This window comes from Coturnix japonica, chromosome 24 (assembly GCF_001577835.2).
Source record: "Coturnix japonica isolate 7356 chromosome 24, Coturnix japonica 2.1, whole genome shotgun sequence".
NCBI lineage: Eukaryota > Metazoa > Chordata > Aves > Galliformes > Phasianidae > Coturnix > Coturnix japonica.
Window position 1 is genome coordinate 4,534,024 of NC_029539.1, and position 20,771 is coordinate 4,554,794.

At 49.8% G+C, this 20,771-nt stretch overlaps 2 protein-coding genes across 12 annotated transcripts in view; one reads left to right on the forward strand and one right to left on the reverse strand.

The window, feature by feature from the left end:
- Positions 1-363: 363 nt before the first annotated feature.
- On the reverse strand, positions 364-9,407 carry BACE1 (beta-secretase 1). 2 transcript variants are annotated; one of them, XM_015884120.2, is made up of 10 exons: positions 9,113-9,407; positions 5,998-6,086; positions 5,245-5,461; positions 4,817-4,954; positions 4,531-4,665; positions 4,104-4,205; positions 3,794-3,943; positions 3,538-3,709; positions 3,151-3,425; positions 364-1,964 (listed from the first exon to the last, which is right to left on the reverse strand). In XM_015884120.2, exons 1-9 carry the CDS (start codon positions 9,356-9,358, stop codon positions 3,184-3,186), a joined length of 1,491 nt encoding a protein of 496 aa, XP_015739606.1. In that variant the 5' UTR covers positions 9,359-9,407; the 3' UTR covers positions 364-1,964; positions 3,151-3,183. The 2 variants fall into 2 exon arrangements, with proteins under 2 accessions (XP_015739606.1, XP_015739605.1); XM_015884119.2 differs by having other exon boundaries at positions 364-3,425.
- A 157-nt stretch (positions 9,408-9,564) lies between these two features.
- The window catches only part of CEP164 (centrosomal protein 164), a 42,945-nt gene continuing 31,738 nt past the window's right edge, over positions 9,565-20,771 (forward strand). For 4 of the 10 annotated variants that reach the window (XM_015884083.1, XM_015884088.1, XM_015884084.1 and 1 more), the window contains exons 1-8: positions 9,565-9,659; positions 10,495-10,588; positions 10,917-11,028; positions 11,403-11,613; positions 12,505-13,815; positions 16,076-16,234; positions 17,360-17,437; positions 19,625-19,735. In XM_015884083.1, coding sequence (XP_015739569.1) covers positions 10,507-10,588; positions 10,917-11,028; positions 11,403-11,613; positions 12,505-13,815; positions 16,076-16,234; positions 17,360-17,437; positions 19,625-19,735 — 2,064 coding nt within the window. In that variant the 5' untranslated portion in view covers positions 9,565-9,659; positions 10,495-10,506. Of the gene's footprint in view, positions 9,660-10,494; positions 10,589-10,916; positions 11,029-11,402; positions 11,614-12,504; positions 13,816-16,075; positions 16,235-16,255; positions 16,971-17,359; positions 17,438-19,624; positions 19,736-20,771 lie in introns of those variants that run through there. The other 6 variants (XM_015884085.1, XM_015884086.1, XM_015884090.1 and 3 more) reach the window with 3 other exon arrangements.

Sequence of the window (20,771 nt, forward strand, 5' to 3'; positions counted from 1 at the left end):
AACATTCATTGTTCTTACACAGACAATAGGTTACAGAGTACCGGAGTCTATAGCGACAGCCTGCAGGAGCCATCCCCATCCCTCCTCCCTCTGGGCTGAGTTCTGCACACTCTTTTCTCCTGGCGTTTCCTGTTGTAGTTTTGGGTCGTGGGGAAGGAACAAGGGGGGGGAGCAAACAAATCTGGCTGCACTGCAGCTCAGGGTAACCCAACCAACCAGGTGCAGCTCCTCGTATCCCCTCTCCTGTACTATCTCCTAAAGCCCGGGCTGATGCACCAACCCTTTCTCCATGGATTTCAATGAGATTACAAGGTGCTCAGCACCGCTTAACATCTTGTACTTATTATTTAGGTTGTTTTGTCCTTTTTTTTTTTGTCTTTTTTTTTTTGTCCTTTTTCTTAGTTTTCTTGCAGTCTGTGGCACAAATTCAGCACGGCTATAGAAGCACCTTTTGCTTTGGGGCTGGTCAGTGCAAGTACTACCAGGGTGTACAGTGTGCCTGAATTTGGCCACAGTCTGAACCTTTCTACACGCACACAACACGCTTGTCAGCATGTTTTAAGGCAGTGGTCCACAACAGAGTCTCTGTGGGATCCTGGGGAGGGTCCTGGGCAGGCACGAGGGTGTGGAGGTCTGCGTGCACACTGCAATTGCATATCCTTGCCCTCTTGCACTGGAATTGAATTGCTGGATGAGTTTTGGAGCACAGCGGGGGAACTGGATGCTTAGTTATGCGGGATGGTGCAGTGGTGCATGTGATGGGCTGTTGGGGCAGTGCCTGGGGCTGTGACTGGCTCCCTTCTCTTCTGTTCTCCTACCCTGTGTTTCCTCCTGCCTCTCTGGCTCCCTCGCAGCTTTTCCAAAGCACTCTTTACCAGCAGGGTTTGGTTAATGAGCTTTATGTTAGCGGTCACTGTAGGCTTGTAATGCTCCAGCCAGTCTCCACCTGAACTGGTGCTTAGCTCTGCCCAGGCCCTAGCACTGCAGGTAGCTCTGATTTCCACTTGTGGAGGAACGCTGCCTTATTCATTAGTGAAGCTCAGTGATCAGAACAAAGCATTTTCACATCCGAGTCTGAGGCAGAGAATCAAGGGAACAGCATCATTCACTGTCAGTAAACTCAAGAGCACGTCCTGTGGGGATGGGAGGTGACCACAGTGTCACCCTCCTCCTGTGGCAGGGTGAGCTGCGATGCAGGGGGAGTACAAAAGGGAAAGGTTGTTCTTTACACACCCTTTGCTGTATGAACAAAGCGAGGGCAAAACCTCCTCTGCCACCTCCATCACTGTCAGTGGATCACTGACACGCAATAACCACCAACTCCCCATCACTCTATATGATCCATAAGGTGCTTCCATCCAAGCATGCCGCTGCTGGGAAAGCCCTGGGCTCAAGTGATGGCCGAGGACTAAAAATATTTTATAAACCAACACAACAAAACAGGATAAAAGCCCCTAAACGTTGGATTTGGAACAGTGGCTTAAAAATATATCTATGTGTCTATATGGTACAGGTGAGGAGCTGGCTGTTATCTGTACACCTGTGTGCAGTGCTGCTCTATACACACTGATTCTGCGCAGCTGTACTACCAGTGAGTTGCACTGTAAAAGGAAAACAACAACCAACAACAAAACAATAAATACAACCGTGTGTTTAAAAAAAAAACAACCCAAGAGATGCTGCAGTCCCCACAGACAGCTCCTTTCCTTTCCCCCGTGCTGCCCAGCTGTCTCTTGCCTTGGGGGCAGGAGCCCAGGTCTGAGTGTGTCTGCAGCCGGGTGTGCTGGCTGCTGAGGGGAGGCAGCAGCTACAAGTGGGGGCCGCCGAGCCGGTGCTGGCTCCCCTATGGCTTTCAAACAGGCGAGTGGGCTGAAGAACGGGCAAGCTCTCTCCTAGCACAGAGTTTCTGCTTGTTCCAGGCTGTAGGGAAAGCTCCTTCCTTTGTTCCCGTTCAGTCCAAGGGGCTGTGAAGCGCAGGGAAGAGAACCCTGTGTCCTGGAGCAGAGGCTGTTGGCCCCAAGGCTGGAGGGCAGCAGCTTCTATGCAGTGAATGTTGTGGATGCTGGAACGCAGGTGAGGCAGTTCCCTGTCCCACAAGGGGACGTGGTGATGAAAAATGGAGTCAGGAGAGGATGGCTGCCTGTCCTGGGAGGCAGCAGGGCAGGGTGGGCGCAGAGAGGCCTGGGGCTGGCAGCAGTGGAAGGGCAGGGGAAATGCCACAGCTAATGTTAGTGTGCACTGTACAGGGGAGCAGGAGGGGAGCAGCTGTCCCCCAGCTTCTGCCCTCTCTCACCCCAGGGCAGCTACGGGCTGGCACTGTGTGTGTTTCCTACAAGCCTGGGGGTGGTGGCTCTGGAGATGCACTCTCTGGAGTCCAGCTCACAGGTGTTATGGGGAGGGGAGCTGCATGGGGAAGGCACGGCCACAGCACACATGCACACGCACAGATCACTACACAGAGAGCCTAGGCCAGCAGCTTCCCTACAGCGCAGGCTGAGAAGGGCAGATACACCGCACTGGGAAGGAAGGGGGACAGACATGGGGTGATGGCTCATCAGTTTGGAAAGTCCCGGCAGGATAGCTAGGGAAAATTCAGCTCAGCCAGAGCAGACACTTGCACTCAGTCCTTCCAGAGGCTACAGGTGAGACAGGGTTGCTGTGCTGTCACCCAATAGCAGCCAAGCTATAGCTGTAGATCCTAGATACAAGCAACCGAGGTCTGAGGCTCCCCAAGCTGCCCTTGCACACGCTGCTTCCTGACAAGCTGCAAGTACATGTTGAATGTTTGCTTGTATCTGGCTGTGGGTCAGCAAAGGGGTAGCTGGTGTCAGAACCAGGGCAAAGTCTTTGGAGCACAGAGGGGGATCCTAACCTGCTGCTGGGACCTGGATCTCCACCTGCTCCCCATGCTGGTGTTGCCTCTCCTGTCCTGCTAAGCAAATGCTGCCCTGGGTGATGGTGACCCAGGGACTCAGTGCTAGCATTCTGCTCCCGGTACTGGCTTGCTCCTGGTCCATTAATTCAAAGGGCACAGGGTCCCTTCGGCCAGGAGGGCCTGGGCTGACTGTCTGAGCACCCTACACTGATGTCCCATCTCCATGCTCTAACCTCCAAAGAAAGGACCTACCTCTCCTTGCCCTGCTGCCTCACCTGCGGTCCCGGGGCTGCCCCCACGCTCCGGTGTCACTTCAGCAAAGATATGTCATCAGCAAAGTCATCGTGGTCCCGTCGCAGGCAGCGGAAGCAGCGCCACTGGAACACCATGAGGCAGAGAGGCAGCATGAACAGGGCGCAGATGGCTGCCATGACATAAGCAATGGTCATCAAGGTGGACTCATCCGTCTGTGGGATGTTGTAGCCGCAGTCCTCCATGTTGGAGTGCAGATAGGGCCCCTCCACTGCGGCTGTTCGAAACTCATCGTGCACTGTGGGCAGGTTAAAGGCAACCGGCTGGTCACTGAGATACCACTGCACATCCACATGTCTTCCCCATAGCCCCCTGCCTCCTCTCCCTCTTGCCTTCCTTCTCTCCCTTACCGTGGCAGGCACTGACAGCAAAGCCAATGCGCTTGCGGGCACGGTCAAAGACCACGTAGAAACCTTCCATGATAACAGCACCCATGACAGTGCCTGTGGAGGACTGAGAGATGGCGAACTTGTAGCAGTCATCCTGAGAGGTGGCCACGTCCTCCACTGGGCGCAGGTATTGCTGCATGGAGAGAAGAGCTGTCAGCTCTGCCCCAGACTGCCTCTAGCTTAGTGCCAGGCAGGGTCTGGCATGGCCAACACTCACCTGGGGAAGGATGGTGATCCGGAAGGACTGATTGGTGGCCTCCCCCATCAGGTAGAGGGACAGAACAGGGAAGATGTGCCAGGGGGTGGTGCCGACCTGCCAGCAAACCAGCTGCTCCCCCAGCCAGAAGCCATCTGGGAACTTTTCTGTCTGCCAGAGGGAAAAGGGAGGTGAGGGGTCTGTGTGGGCAGGGAGCAGAGATGCTCAGGCTGGTGACAGGCAGTCACTCTGCCCACAGCCCTTAAATGGCACTGGGAATGTGCCCACAGAAGGGGAGGATGGATGGATGGGTTTCAAGAGCCACACTGACCGAAGAAGCTGTTTTGATGGATTTCACTGCAGCCTCAAACACCTTCTTTGGCAGCCTGAGGTTGGTGGTGCCACTGTCCACGATACTCTTGTCATAGTTGTACTGCAGACAACAAGAAGAGGAATGACCCAGGTGGAATCCCAGCCCAGCTCCCCTCCATGCTAGCACCTGACTGCTCTGGCTCCCCCTGCACAGCTACTGAGCCCATCCCTTGTCTTCTATTGTGATAGACTCAAAACCCATGCTTGTCTTAGCTCCACCCCTGGCCAAGCTGCCTGATGCCCTCAGCCTCCATCACCAACCAGGCACTGAATCCCCAGGCACCAAGGCATGCAGCATTCACTACACCTGATGATTTTAGCTGTAACCAAAGGACAGATGCCTTCAACAACAAAGCAAACCCTTGCAGGGCAGGTCCCCCTGTCACCTCTTTGCAGTCCATGTTCAGGTCCTGCCCATTGACCTCCAGCTTGACAATGATGACCTCGTAGTACCACTCCTTCCGGATGGGTGTGTACCAGATGTCACCCACATACAGCGAGCGGTCGATGCCACCAATGATCTGCAATGGGGACAGAAAGGTGCCTGATAACACATGCTGCCATCTCCAATCAGGGCACATTCTATGTGGCCATCCCATGGGAACACCCAAACCACGTGGAGAAACCCCAGCCTCCTATTGCCACGCGGGTTCCATGCTCCAGAGCACTCACCATGCTGCCTCCCACTGATGACAAGGTCTCAGTCTCGTTGGGTGAGAAGCCTGCCCCACAAAGCTGGAGGGAGAAGATGTTGGGCACCTGGGTCTGCTTCACCAGGGAATCAAAAAAGGGCTCCAGGCTGTTGTCAGGCTGGAGAAAAGCAGAAGCAAGACAGGGATGTGTCAGTGGAGGACACCCAGATGTCCCATTGCTCTGTGTCCCAGGAATTCTGGCTCTGTATGCTGTTAGAGCAGGGCTCAAGGTCAGTAGTGTAAATACATGCCCTATTTGGCCCATTGGGACTGTGTGAAGCAAAGGAGAGAAGAAATTTAACCCCTTGAGCAAGGTGTGCTGTGCTGGGACAGGATGCCTATGGTTGCTGAGAGAAGCTGGTTGCAAGTACAGGCAGCTGTCGGCCCCCAGCTGTGATCAGGACTTACCCGTGCGATCTCAGCATAGGCCAGCCCCAGGATCCCTTCCCAGTTGGAGCCATTGATGAAGAATTTATCCGACTCCGTGATGGCAGCGATGTTGGCTCTGACAGTGACGTTGGGGCCATGGGGAATGGTGACAAGGTCAGTGCCCAGTTCCCCTTCCCACTTGCCCTGGGTGTAGGGCACATACACACCCTTCCGCAGATCACGGTAGGTGCTGGACCTGGAATGGTGTCAAAGAGAGTAAAACCACTGCAGAGGAGACAATGACAGAGCATATGCATTACAACCAAACAGTGCAAGTGCACAGGCCTGCCTAGCCTGAGGGTCAGCGTGGCTGTGTATGCAGAGGACACTGCATTTCTCTGTATGTGTGGTTGCTGGAAAGCCCACAGAGAGTCACTGAAGCACAAGCACAGTGCCTTGCAGCCTGGGTTGAGGCTGTAATGGGGCACATGGGAAACAAGTGTAGCTGTTGTACGCTATGCAATCAGCCAGCAGCACAGATATGGGCTGCTTAAATGTTTTGAGAGAAAGGACTGGGAGCCAAGGGGTCCCCCACTTCTCTGGGCACAAGAAGGGGCCGTCTAGACCTACCTGAGGCTGAGCAGCATTACCTGGCTGTGCCAGCCCAGGACTTAGAGGCATGTCTGGCCTGACCCACAGCAAGACAGACCATGACACCACTGGAGAGCCATAGGCACAAGGACCAGTGGCTGTGCTGTTTTCCCCCAGTGCCTGTCCCCACAGCATACTCACAGCTGCCGCTGGTAGTATCTCCGGAGAAAGGGGTGAGGTGCAGCTCCCACAGCAAAATTACTGCTCCCAGTGTCCACCAGGATATTGAGCTGGAAAAGGAAGAGACAAGGAAGGTTTGTGACTGCAGTAGAACTCAGGCTGCACTGTGCACCAAGGTCTGTGTGGCACTGCAGGCAAGTGATGCTTTCTCCTTCCCCATGTTTTCTGCTTGGTGGCTGCTGTGCTCTGGGTCCTCATCTCAGCAGCAAGCCTAGTTCTGCCCTGCTGGCCAGGGCTGCATGCCAGCCATGCTTATGGGACCATAGGAGCAGCACCAGGGCAGGCAGAGGTAGGGCAGGGAGCTGCTGGGGCCTGCTGATACTGTGCACAAGGATGGCTCAGGGCAGCTCTGAAACAGAGGACGTGATGGTGGAGCAGGAGTCAGCAGCATCACGCTGTTGCACAACAAGCAAACATCATCCGGCACTGTGCAAACACAGCATGAGCTCTCCTGCCCTGCTCAGCACAGCACGGCCTCGGCCCCCTGCAACCGGTGTGGGAGAGTGCAGCAGCAAGACAAGGTCTCCAGGTTCCCCTTGCCAGGAAATCTAATTTACTGGTGGGAAGGACTGATGGTACACAAGCCGCTGTGGATTGCTGCATCCACTAATCAGCCATCCATATGCTGAGCTCTGCTCCCGATTCATTTCTGCCTTGCCCTGGATTAGCAGCTTGCAGGCAGAGCTTGGCAAGCACCCCACCAGCCGGGCTAGGAGTGGGCCAGCCCTGTCCCACCATTAGCCAAGCCCTGCCTGTGGCCCCTCTGCCCTGCTGGAGCTGGACCTGGCACAACATCACTGGTTGCAGAGGGCTGTGCAGCCATGGGGCTGCTCACCCATACAAGTGATCCACCAGGGCCGTGGGCCTTAAGCTGTGGATTCGGAAAGGAAGGAAGCTAATGCGCTTGTGCTAATCACACTGGGGCTTGGCTACCACATGCAGAATTTCTTCAATGAACTGTGGGCAATGGATCCCTGCACACAGCACAAACTCAGCAACCCCTGCCCTGGCCCATGTCAGTGCCCAGCTCTCCTGCACTGATGTTGCTGGCTGTCCTGTATCCTCCACACTGCGACCCAGGCAAGCTCTTTGCCAAGAACACCTTCAGCCCAAGGTAGGAAATTAGAGCACCAGGCTGCAAACCTCACTCAAAGGAGTGCTCAGAGCCTTCCCCAGGCAACCACAGCCCTGATATTCCCAGGGTGGCTGCTGGAGCGTTCATTAGCCATCTGCTGCACAACACCTTGATCTCCAGGGTGCCCGATGAGGACGGCTTTCCCTGGAGAGATACCTGCTGAGCTGACACTGCAGGGAGAAGACACAGACAGCAGGGAGGAGGTTCGCTCTGGAGGCTGCATTGTCAACAACAACCACATTAGGAAGATGAAGAAACCTGCAGCTGCCCAGGACCCACACCAAGCCCTTGGATGTTCAGAGAGTCCCAGAACTGCCCACTGGACTCTTCCTTGCATGGCATTTGCACCAGTGACAATGGGAGGCAGTGGCGAGGACTCTGCTGCCTCGGCTTTGCTGCCACGTGCGTTGGCCCCACTTCCTCCAGGCACAGCCCAGCCCTTGTCTCAGACCAGGACACGACACGTGCAGCGATGAGGCTGGGACATGTGTGGCAGGGATGCTCTCTGCAGCTCCCTGGATGTGACAGCCCCTCTGGGTGCTTGGCAGAAGCGCTGCCTCCACACTGCACACGAGAGCAGGGCTGGCAGCGTGATTGTGGGGTCGTGGGGGGACAAGCACGCAGCGGTGGCACCAAGCCTCTGCCATCTGTCCTGGAGTGCTGGCTGGGGCTGCTCTGCTCCCACCTCCTCCTGCTGTCCGGGTGAATCAGTGCTGGTGGCACAGGCGCGTTGAGAGCCCGGAGGGTGCGAGCGCGATTAATTGTTGGTAGTGACTGCGCAGTGCAGCCAAAATCCAAGCACAGCACAACAAAGAAGGTAAAAGCCAAGGAGAGCAAGGGGCTGGCAGCGAGACCACATTGGGCTGCATGTGTATCTCTGAAGCAGACACATGCATCCTCCCAGATAAACACTCGCCACGCTCCCCAATTTCCTGTGTATGCATCAACTCAGCCTTTCATGTGAATCTTTTAATTCCATTAAAATGCCTGGAGGGATTTTGCTCTGGCACACAAACATGCACACACACACACACACACACATGCACACACACGCTGCATCCACGCTTGGAAGCACTCCAAGGCTGGAAGATGCTTCCCAAAAGGGTGACAGCTTCAGAAATCCACGAGTGCCTGGAAACAGGTGGTTCTCACTGAAATTATTTGGCAGCTGTGACACATGGCGTGTTCCAAGCAAAAGCTCCAGCAGGGCTGGATGATGAAATCACATTTAGAGCTAGATTTTAGAAATAATCTCATTGGATTTGTTGGTTTTTTTTCTCCATAAAGATACCCTGCCTGAGCAGAAAAATACATCCTAAACACACATGGACAACACAAAGCTGCCTCAAGACACATGATTAGAGCCATAGAATGGCACGGGTTGGAGGGGAGCTCAAAGCCCACCCAGTGCCACCCCCGGCCATGGGCAGGGCTGCCCCCACCAGCTCAGGCTGCCCAGGGCCCCATCCCACCTGGCCTTGAGTGCCTGCAGGGATGGGGCACCCACAGCTCTCTGGGCAGCAGTGCCAGCGCCTCACCGCCCTATGGGGAAAGAACTACATCATTTTGTTGATTGTGAGCAGAGGTGGCTGTACAAACCCCCCTTGCTATGGTTCACTTCTCCCCTCTGGTTGCTCCCCCATGCAATACCCACCAGGCACACGAGTTAGGAGGCAGATCTTGCTGTAGGTGCACACAGCAAAGCCAGCTGCTATTTCAGAACCTCCGTGGGCACACAGAGTTTTGGCAGAGCCAACATACACCGTGGGTGGCAGCAGCACAGAACCTGGCCTTGTGCTTGAACAAATCCGGACCTCCATGCACTACAGCAGGCCCTCAAAGCCCTGCTGGGCTGGGCACCCCCATCCCACCCTCCTCCCGTCCCCCATAGCCCCCCATAGAACCCCCAGGGCTCCAGGGTGGTGCATCCCAGCCCCTCACCTTCTGCGGCGGGCTGCCCACCGTCATCTCCACGTAGTAGCCCTGCCCGGACTTGCCCCGCAGGTTATCGATCATCTCCACGAACGCGCTCCTTCTCTCCATCTCCTCCGTTCCCCTCCGCGCTCTGGGGCCCGGCGGCGGGGCCGCACCTCCCCGTAGCGGCAGACGGATGCTCGGCGGGGCCGGGCCGGAGCTCAGGGCCGCGGCCCCGAGGCACAGCAGCAGGCAGGGCCAGCAGGCAGCCATGGCCGCGGCCCCGTGCCCGGATCGCCCCTAGCGGGCCCGCAGCGCCCCGCGCCTCGGCCGGGCGGCCGCGCCGGGGCGGGCAGGCGGCGCGGGGCCGAGCGGGGCGGCGGGCATGGCGGCTCCAGAACCCTGAGCGCGGGGCGGTGACGGCGCTGCCCAATGGGGCTCGGCGGGGGGCGGGACGGGGAGGGAATGCGACCCGGATGCGGTTGTTGTGTGGAGCCGGGCAACCTGTGGGCGTCCATGGAAGCGGCGGCGCGGAGGGGCCTGGTCCGATGAGTCCTTTGGGGCTGGGAGAAGGGTGAGGATAACAGCACGGTATCATGTACCTTGGCTTACTGAGCCCTTGGGGGCACCTACACCTCGAATACTATTCTATCTGCTTATAAAAGGCTCCTTCACCGCCAGCTTGATGTGCTCTAGGCCGCTACAGCTGTATAAACGCGTTAATTATCCGCGTTAATTATGGGGGTGGTTATAATTATCGGTTAATTATGGTGGCTGTACCTGGGGTGCTGTTGATGTACCCGTGTGAGTGCTGCAGTCTGCTGAGCTTGTGGTAACGAGCTCTGAAGGAGCACAGGTTAAACCTCTGTCTGCAGAGCTGAAGTTAAACACTGACCCAACCCTCCAGGGGTTAGAGATGGAGCACGGTGAATTAAAATCTACTTTTAGCTTCCAAAATGCCCCCTGGGAACATGGGAGAGGCCAGGCGGGTTGCTGGGAGGAGCTGGCTTGTCCCTAGACAGAGCAGAATCAGCCCAGGGATTTCTCAAGAAGCAGTTCTGTGGGCTGGGAAAACTCTTTGTCTTTCTTCTTACCATTTCTTCTTTCAGCTCGCCTTTATCTATCTAAAAAGTGCCCAAAGTCAGGGCTTGTTTCTTCTGTAGGTGCTGGAAAGCCTGGGGGACTGAAACTTCTCAGTCAGCATCAGCCTCAGGTCTTTGCTCAGTGCTGCGGTGGGATGCTGGACCACTTTGTTCTCACATCCACGCTTGGTCACCCCTATGTCTTCTGCTGCCCCATTGCTGAGTTTCCATTGGGGCTCTGCTATGTACTGCACGATGGGAAGTTTTGTTTCTGTCTTGCTACAGTTGCTCCTTGTGATTTTTGTGTTGTTTCCTTCCCAATGCCAGGTGCAGGGAGCCATGGAAGGAGGTGCTGTATGCATTGGTGACCAGCTCATACTGGAAGAAGATTATGATGAGACATATGTTCCCAGTGAGCAGGGTAATAGATGTTGTCCTCCTTGCTATATTATTTCAAGGAGTACTAAGGAAATGGAAGCTGGGGGGAGCATGATTCAAGAGAGCAGACAAAAGGAATGTTGTGTACGGTTGAAAAACTAGCTTTTTGATTGCAAGGGTATTTGCTGCCTTGCAGTCTCTTATTCCTTTGCGTCACCAACCAGGGAAAATGTGTTCACTGACACACAGACCTGTCTGGACAGTTTTGAGTAGTGGGATTTCCCATTGTGTCCATTAGTTTAGCTGTGGAAGCTGGCTCTGTGTACTGTTTGGTGCAGACCATCTTACTGATTCCTGTTCTTTTTCCCTAGAAATTCAGGATTTTGCAAGGGACATCGGCATTGACCCGGAGAAGGAACCTGAACTGATGTGGCTGGCCAGGGAAGGCATTGTGGCCCCTTTACCACCCCAATGGAAGCCCTGGTGAGAGAACCCTCTCAGGAGCTGGTTCATAAGATTGCTGGTGTCTGCTGGCCTTCTCTGCTGTGTTTCTGATTGTCAGAGCAGGGTAGCAAGTGGCAAGGGGAAAAAATATGCACAGGTTCTTCTTGGGGTGGTGGAAGAAGAGGAAAGATCGTTTAACAAGTTAAATAAGGATGTGAGCATTCTCAAGGAGGGCTTTTTCACCACACTGATACTTCTGGGTTCTTGGAGGCCTTGTGCTCCTGTTCAGTGAATGTGGAGTGATCTTGTGGTGCAGTAAGAATGTTTTTAGAGCCTTTGAAACCCCTCAAATGAGACTATGTCTGTGCAGAGCTTACGTTGCTGTGTGTTCTCACACTGTTTTTGCCTCACAGCCAGGATGTCACTGGTGAAATCTACTATTTCAACTTTAACAATGGCCAGTCCGTGTGGGACCACCCCTGTGATGACTATTACAGAGAACTGGTTGCTCAGGAACGGAGGAAGCTGTTGGCACGTGGCACCTTGAAAAAGAAAGAAAAGAAGAAGAAAGACAAGAAAGATAAGAAAGACAAGAAGGATAAGCAGTCGCTGAAGCAGCATGCTGTAAGTAGGCTCTGCTGCATGCACTAAGTCTGTGGAGGAGCAAGAAGGCTGGTTGAGGATGAGTGGCTGTGAATTAGGGGGTAATGCTGTACTGTTGCTGCTTTGGGATGGGAAAAGCAATCACTTGACTAGGAATCCTATCAAGCTATGATGAGTCTGATGAAAATCCAAGGGAAATGGGGTCACTCACCCAGAAATCTTGAAGTTTTGGTTTAGAGGTGCACGCCTTCAGTGGCTCTTTCACAGCCCTGTGATGCTGCTGATGAAAAGCACCATGTTGAGGTCTGAACCCAAGTTTGTTGCTTGTTTATGATGTACTTTCTTTAGGGCAGAGAGCAATTATTATTGTGCAGTTTAGTGGAGAGATGGAGGGTAACTGGACTACACTTGGTGTGCTGGGGGGATTTTCTTTTGGAGAAGACAACAGAGGGTTTCTGTGCTTGTTGCTGTAATATCCACACACAGAACACAAGTGAGGACTAGTCACTATGCTTTTTGTAGGTGCAAGAATAGCCAAATGCCCTTTAGATGTGATGGAATTCTTTCATTCTTGCCTTTCATTAACCTGTAATGAGGTAAATATCAGTGGGGAAAGAGAGTTTTGTGTTGCCACTAACAATATACGCATCTTTAGCCTCAGGCTAAATATGAATATTTTTCTTCTATACACATGCAGCTCAATTCAAGTGCTCCAAAATTTGCACACCAGTTTATATACGTGACATGTTTATTACATATAAGTCTGTAGTTTAAATAAGGGTTCGTATATATATAGTTATGTGAAATGTTTCAGTTATTTGCTTATATTTATCTAGTTAGGAATTGGAGTGAGGGACTCTTCTTTCAACATCCTTTTGTCATATGCCCTGTGCCATTCTATCCCCTGGGCAGGAGAATCCTGAGCCAGAACCAGATAGCCAGATTAGAAATGAAGGCGGTGGGAATCTGTCACACATAAATGATTCATGGAGACAGTTTGCAGGCATGGGGCCAAACAAACTGCATCCCACGCTTGTATCAGCATTCAACAGGCCATGCCAAACCTTAAATGATGTGAAAACTGTAGAAGGTGGCCCACCATTCAGCAGCTTTGATGTATACATTCACCAAGATCAAGATATACCTTTGGAAATACAAAGAAATGTTTGTTTCAGCTCTGCTGGGGATATGAAAGGAAGCCCAAGTTTATTGCAAGCCAGAGAAGGAAGAAGGAACTATGACATGACTCTCATTGATTCCAGTTCCACAGATGACTGGGATTTGCAGGGCATGGTTGATGCTTCGTATGCTCAAGAGCAGCTAAGGTGTCACAGCAGAGTATCTGAGAGTAGAAGTAATAGAGAAGTTCAGGATGAGGCTTTGGGTCAAGCTGTCATTCCTGGGAAGAATAATGAGAGCATCAGCAGACCTGAGAGACAGGATTCAAAGCAAATGGAGCTAATGGAACTAGGAGCAGATATAAAAGCAGATGATATCAGTGGTATACCAGAGAATCCATCCAGAGTTCCTCAAGAGATCATGGGTGTGCAACCCTGTTTGCAAGGAATAGATGCAAAGAGGGGAATTGATACGTACCATTCTACATCAGAACATGTTTCTCCACCTTTCAAAGATGGCTGTGGAGAAGATGCAGAAAGAGGTGATTCGATATCAGAATGTGACAGCAGTGATTGGGACAGTTCTCATGGTGTTGATACACCCCAGAAAATGGGAGTGAGCCAGCAATTCTCTCCACACCATGAGTCTGGAAGACCAAAGGACCTGTACTCTTTCACAGAAGAGCCTATGCTGCCATATGCCTTCCTGAAATCACCTGCCTCTCAGACACTCAGTACTGTCCAAAAATCTGAGGGGGAACATAGCTCCAGGGATATGAAATTGTTCCACATGCTGCAGGAATATGGATGTGTTAGGTTTGTGGTGGATTCCTGTGATAAACTCACTGCTCAGGAGTCAGATGGTGCTGCTGAAGGACAGAAAGAAATGAAAGAAGGAAATAGAAGGACAGATGAGGATCCCAGAGTGTGGGAGGATGCAGGCACAAAACACTCATGTGCTCCTCCTGAGCATCTCTGTCAGATGGCTGACTGCCAAGGAAGCAACAGTCACTGTCAGCACATGGAAGTGAGGGTGACCCAGACCAGAAAAACTGCTGAGAATTACAGCAAAGTAGAGGTTGGTGAAGGAACAGGTGAAAATGAGGTAGGACTTAGTCCTTTGTGATGGCATTTCTGTCATGTATCTTTGTGGAGATTAGAGATTGAAACCACGCCTTGTAGCTAACTTACAGGAGCAAAGGGGGAAGGCATCCTGTTAGGAGTTATATAAGGAAGTGTGACAAGCTGCAAAATTTACTCGCAAGTCAGTTTTATGCTAGGGGAGGTATCTTCTAAAAGAAATAAAGAGGTGATTGGCAGGGAATGCAAAAGGATTGTAGCATTCCATACAAAATAGGTTTTAATTTTGGCTTCAAGACCCTTTGTAGTAAGAATAGGAGAAGTCAGTCTTTTCCCTCTAAAACCCACAGTCTAAACTGAGGGTGAAATAAGCTTTTTCAAGCCTAATAAGGCCCAGTGTGAATGCATTGGTTAAGACATTATAGAAGCTGTAAGGCAAAGCCATGTAGATGTCTGGTATTTAGACAAATGGACTCTCTTCCTTCTTAAAGAAGAAAAACAGAAAAACATTTGAATTAATTCTCTTTCTTTAAAGAGAAATATTATCCCCATTGGTTCCAGATCATTGTTTTGTGGGCAGTATGACTTAGTACACTGTGGTCCTTGGATCAGTGTTGCAGTGGTCTTAGGACACCGAAAAGGTTTACAGGTATGATGTGGCCCTCTGTAAATGTAGCCTTCTTCTTCCTCTTTGAATACCAGACACCCCAAAAAAGCTTCTAGAAAAGGCATAGCTCTGTAAACCTGGCATTCAGCTTGCAGCAGTGGAAGAAAGTAGTAGAAAGTGGAAGAGTAGGGAGTGGAAAAGGTAGGTGTCTGTCACTGTACATCAGTGCTATGGAATATGCCTTGCAGCCTTCAACTCACAGAGCGCCCCCCCCTTTCCTAGGAAGAGCATTTCAGGTTGTTTTGCCTTTGTCTTAAGTAATTGCTTCAGTTTAATAAGAAATTAGCAAGTCTCTTGTTCTGAAAACAAAGTAAAACTTGCCCCGGAACAAAAAAGTCACATTGTGTAGTGGTAATGAATTGCTTTGCTGTACTACTGCAGGTACCCAGCTGTGCCTCCACCAAATTGCTAGCTCAGATTTCTAATTAACAGCATGTGGCAGTGCTCAGCTGATAATAACTATACCTATAAATATCAGATAAACTGCAGATTATCCTAAAAGTTTTAATTAGCCCACTGGAAGTGAGTTTATCTTTGCTGAAGGACAACGAGTGTCTACTGCTCCACATGCATAGTTAATGGCCATCTGTAGAAAATAGTTAGGTAAGCACAGAATACATTATTTGTACTGTTACCATTGATGTGGCACTGAGTTGGTGGAAGGAGGATCAGTGTGCATTCATCTCCTTCTCCCTATCCCTCAGTGTGCAAGTGAATTAACTCTGTTTTCAGTCTGTAATTTAGTATAAACACCGAGTACCAGGACTGTGATTTATGAATAAGCATGTGCTCTGCTGAAGCAACAGCACGTGGCCATACTGGCATGATGTAGAGAAAACCCTAGAGTACACTTGCTTCTGATTTAACTGGTGCAGTGTATCAAAGGTGAGACTTCTTGGGCGGTGAATTCCACAAAGTAAAACAGAACAGTCAGGTTTCGTGGTGGAGGATAACTTGAGATATCAAGCTTGCATTGTTCGGAGGTGAGGATTTTGGGTGGATCCCAGGGCTCTTGCTGTGCTTTGAAAGTTAAAGATGTATTCAGGAGCTTCTTACTGATGTGCTGCAGCAGAGCTACTTTCCACTTTCAGTACTGCTGAAAAAGTACACTGGTGTAAGGTAAGGAAGCAGGCTGGATCTCTGTCTAGAGATGTTAATTGCAGCTCAAGAGACGTTGCTGGTTTCTCCCTTACTTGTTTCACGCTGTGCTGAGTAGCAGGGCAAAGCAAGGAGGGAAGATACCCAATTTTCATAGGGCGATGTGCTTGTAAGAGCCTCCCTTAGAGGGTACTGTGCTTGAGTGCATGTAGGTGTGTGAGTTAGAGTGACTGTTGTTATGCTCTTGCTTCCATTTTGAAGTGATGCCCATTTATTTTCTGGATCACCTTGCTGCTGTAAACCAAATTGCTGCATTCAGATGGATCTTCAGAAGTTGAAATATATGAGTAAATCAATCTGGTCTTCCTTACACGTCATTTGCTGGTAATTGTTTGGCGTTAGCTCTTAAGAACAGTTTCTTGTTGGTAGGTTCTGTGCTAGCAGACAGTGTTTGCACTGGGGAATACCTTCTGAAACAAGTGTAAACAGTGAACCCGTGCTCTTCTCTCACATCCTCCAGCCTTCAGATGCTCTGCTAGCACCTATGCAGGTGCCCTTGGGGAACCTTGCTCCTCTGCGTGGCCCCATGGCTTCTCCAGCTGGCATCCCGCGTGGCTCACTGCACTCAGATATGGGGAGCTCTGTGGACTCCGGTCTTGTAGACAAAGGAGAAGCTCAGGTAAGATTGTCTTCTCTGGGAGCTCACCTGGAAAAGCAGACCCTGCAAGAGCTCACGGGTTTGGTGTTACTTAGGAGTTTCAAAGATGGTGTTTGTGACCTCTCCTGTTTTGAAATGCTTTGGACTGAAATACTTCTATTGTTCCACTATGTTTCTCATCTTTTGCTGTTTCTAAGGGGTTCAGTGATAAATTCTGCTCATTTAGCAGCTTGAAAGACAGAGTCGTTTCAATAGTTGAAAAACAGTTAAATTGATTTGACGTGAGCTTTGATTTCTACCCAAATGAAGCATGATAAATAGTATTTCTTTAATAAAATTGATACGAACAAAACATCTGCCACAGTCTTGACTGAGTCTGTGTTCTGAGGCACAGGCAGGTTTTGCAGGTGTGCTTTTGGATAGGAGCCTCTCATTTGTCACTTTTTGTAAAGAGAAGTGAAACCTCATAAGAAATGTCATCTCCTTGCTGGATGTGGCTCTGCAAAATAAAGGGTAGCAGCATCATCCTGAGTTTTCAGAATTCAAAAACTTCCTTTCTGTTGCCTGCTTCAGTGGGTTTGTATCTCCCCTGTTACTTTGCCTGTCCTCTGATTTCCCTTTCTTTTTGACTTCATAACCTGGAGAGACCTGTAAGCTCACTAGTGGAACCAAGAAGTTGCTGGGATTGATCTGTGAAGAGTTCTCTAAACACAGTGGCTGTAGATAAAGGGAGAAGTGAAGAGGAAGTGAGAATGAGGTAGTTGGTGTGTATTGGATCCTCATATATGTCAGTAACCACGGTGCTTGAAGGCTCAAGGAGTGGAAAGCTGTGATACTACTCCAGTAATGGCTGATTGACTGTGGTGATTCAGTTTGACTTCAGGCTTCAATTTGCCCTGTGCTTCCTGTGTGTATCTTTTGGGTGCCAAAAAGCATCTAATCCTGTTTTGTACTCTCTGTAAATCCACATCTACCCCCATGCAATTCCAGAATGAATTGACTGTAGGCTTATTGCTGTGGTGTGTTTCTCTGGCTCTGCTCCCTTATTTCCACAAATTAAGGACCCTCAAGTTCCTTCTGCACAGCCTATGGCATTGCAGAGATCAGAACTCAATTTTGGCCATTTCCTTTTTTGAATACATTTAGAGTCTCCACAGGACAACAGAACTCTTCAAAAACCTGCATATGGATGTCAGCGCCCTGGGATGCAGCTTTGAATCTGAGGTAAGAAAGACACAATGAAACAGGTATGTAAAACTGCCTAAATAGAATAGGAGCTATGGCATTGCAATGCCCATGTGTGGGCTGCAGGAGTGGGAGCCCAGGAGTGGTACCTGAGGAGCTGTTTGTAATTCATGAGACATATCAACCTGCACTGGGGCTGATGGAGAGGAATGCACAACAGCAGGGCTGGGAAGGCAGCACATACGATAAGCCAGATACCCACATCGCTGCCCCTCTACAGAGAGTATGAGAAGGTAGATTTGCCCTTGAAGGAGAGTGCTTCTAGTCGGATAGATAGCATTTGAGTTGACAGCACCTTTGCGCAAGGTGGAGCTTTAATTCCTGATGAGTGAAGAAAGAGAAGAACTCAAAGCGACATAGGTGTGACAGGCAAGGCAGAAGTCATTTCATCCAAGGAATGACAGAAAGAAGAGGATCTCAGATCTGAGTGGTGCCACTGCTGATGCTGTGGGAGGAAGGATTGATGAGGAAGAGGCACAGTTTGTTTCCTTGTTGCTTTTTTTCAGTCAGTGCAGAAGGAAGGCTTATTTTCAGCAGAAATTGCAGCGTTGTCATTTGGGAAGTGGAGAGGGAATTCAGTCTGGAGACATGATCCTCACATTGTCATTCATTTCCGTGAGAATCTCTTAGGAGCTTCATTGTGGACTGGATACAGCAGCTTTTTCCGTGTGTGGCAACATAAAACTCATTTTGTATCTTGCGCTGCTGATAAATTACATTTCTCAGACTCTCAGCATAAGCAATGAGTTCAGTACATGCACTGCCTTGTGCAGACATTTTGCTTTCCCTGCGGGTGTGCATTCTTTGCCAGCACTTTCTTAGCAGTGATCAGGCTTAAGATGACAAAGGGACAATGTGAAGTGCGTTGCAAGCAGCTCTAGTGATTCAGTCTGTCTATGCTGACGTTAATCCTTTCTTAGCACTTTGAAAATTCAGTTCCAGCAATTGAAAGGCAAATTAATTTCTCTTAAAACGTTTTTGCTATTTCCCTCATCCTTTTTCACAGTGTACAGAAAATTAAGCTGTAAACTACTTTGGAGGACTCATTCATAGAGCTGGACAGGAACTGCGAATGTTTGTAATAATGTGGATGCAAAAAAGCCCACCGAAAAGCAGAACAAAAAGGCTTTGACTCTCATTTCCAAACAAGAAGCCTGTCAGAGCCCAATTCGTCACTGAAATGTTAATGTGTCCAGGAGCAAAGAGTTGTCTTGGCATTTCAGTGACGTGGCAAAGCTTCAGGACTCTATTATAAAATGGCAATTGCTGCCCAACAGCCAGGCTGTGTCTCAAAATCTAGTAACTCAGGTTGGTGATATCTTCACCCTGATAAAATATTAGTGCCCTGATGGAAAATATAATTCACTTGTAACTCCATGAGAGGGCAGTAGAAAAACGTTCCTATGAGTGAGCTCTCATCCTGTATCCCATCTTTCCATCTTTGTTCCAAAATGGAGAGAAGGAAAGAATTTGTAAAACAAGGTCTGTGGAAGGTGAACCTAGAAAGTAATGGGGTGAAAAAAGCTGTTTTCATGGATTCTGTGGGCCAGGGCTAAATATCCATATTCAAAGAAAAGAAGTGTGAGAGTGTAGTGATGTGCTGAGGTGCAGGGATGCTCCTGAAAGGGACAAGGGAAGGAAAAGATCTGGAAGCACCTCTGGATGCCTGGATTGAGGGTCCCATGGCAGCAGGAGTAATCCGCAGACTGCAGTGCTTGCAGCTTGGGAAGCCTTATTGCTTTGCCTTCTGTACAGGTCAATCTCTGGGTAAACAATTGGAGTCAAGGGGGACCTTTATGTGATGGGGGATTAACATGCAAAGCTCTCTTAGCAGATGGAGATGTGTGAAAGGGAGCTCTCTCTGTAAATAAACATTATGCAATACAGTGTACATGTTATTGCAAAGATGTATACACAGGCAGCAGTGTTGCTAGTTCCAAGGATATTAAGACATCCATAAAATATCAGTGTCCCAATGTCTGGTTAAAGGGGATGGATGACTGATGTGTCATCCTTCTTGTCCTGTGTGCTCCTTCTTGTCCTGGGGAAGCATGGTGATGAGCTGCTGTTCTAAGTTCTTACTCAGGCTGTCACAGGCAGAGGACTCCAACAGCTCAGAAGGGTGCTGTGTGAGTATTGGCTAGCAGCTATTACCCCATTCACTAGGATAACAGCAAAGCAGAGGAGGAGAACTTTGGTGGATGCCTGGCTGATGTCACTGAAGCTCATCTCCAGGACCAGAGGAGTCCCATGGAGGAAGCTGGCAGTCTGAGAGAGGTGATGAGTGGCTCTGACATTGCAGCCCTGCTTGCATGATGTCACAGAACTTTGCTTGCTGCTTCCAGTGTTGTGTGAATCTGATTGTTGCTTGGCTTGTTTCTTTTGCTGCTTAAAGTATTATGTGTATGGAAAGAGGTGTAAACTTAAGAGCAAATGCTTCTCAGATGCTGCCAGACCTGCCCCACTCTGCTCTTCTCTGCCTTAGAACAGCCTGAAATCGGGAAGCAAAAGGGGAGCATGTTCAGCCTGCAGAGGAATTCTGTATGCAGTATGAGGTGGTTTGTTTTCTTCCCTCTCTTTTAAAGATAGAAGGATTGTGAAGGTTTTTGTTGTAATCTCTCATGTTCAAGCTGTTAAAATCCAAAGTGGCATAGTCATCCTGCTTTGGGAGATGAATAAGATGCAGTTTTGTTGGCTGCTGTCTGCACTGATTTTTCATCCCTGGGTTGGATGCTTTTCCAAAAACCTGATCCCACTGGGATCACTGTGGGTTGCTGGAGTTTTTTTTTTTTCTATTTGTTTTCCTTCTGTTATACTGATCACTGGGAAGTCTGGAAATAATGTGTTTGAAAGGCAGAAATTCCATATTCACTCAGCTGCAGGTGAAATGTATTACAGTTTGTGAGAAGATCAGTTAAAGCCAATTGTAATCTGGATGGCCCTTCCTCACCCCAAAATCTGTAGCAAATCTGTGGTCTCTTTCTTTACACAAGGAAAACCTCCCTTCTCTTCCACCTGTGTGTCTGACTGTCATAGTTCCCTATTTTGGAGAGCTACGCTTGTTATCATTAAGATGTAACATAAACAAACATCTTCTGTATCTGTCCTTAAAATAGGATTCTACCAGGTAGAGAAATGATTCTGGGATGTTCTAGTAACAGGTAAATTTTATTGGAGAGAGGTCTTCATGTGTGCAGAATATCAGTGGATACATCTGTATGTTGTATGTGTTCCCCAAAGGGAAAGATCTGTTTACGGTTTTTAAACCTAAGAATCCAGGTTGGTCTCATCTGGCACATCTTTTCTTGGACAC

What these genes read in the sequence shown, in the direction of transcription:
- BACE1 (XM_015884120.2), bottom strand. Translation starts at nt 9,358, where the DNA reads ATGGCTGCCTGCTGGCCCTGCCTGCTGCTGTGCCTCGGGGCCGCGGCC. An exon ending in GGATCACCATCCTTCCCCAG is followed by an intron (nt 3,710 to 3,793) that starts GTGAGTGTTGGC and finishes CTCTCCATGCAG; the next exon opens with CAATACCTGCGCCCAGTGGA. An exon ending in TGCTGTCAGTGCCTGCCACG is followed by an intron (nt 3,426 to 3,537) that starts GTAAGGGAGAGA and finishes ACCTGCCCACAG; the next exon opens with TGCACGATGAGTTTCGAACA.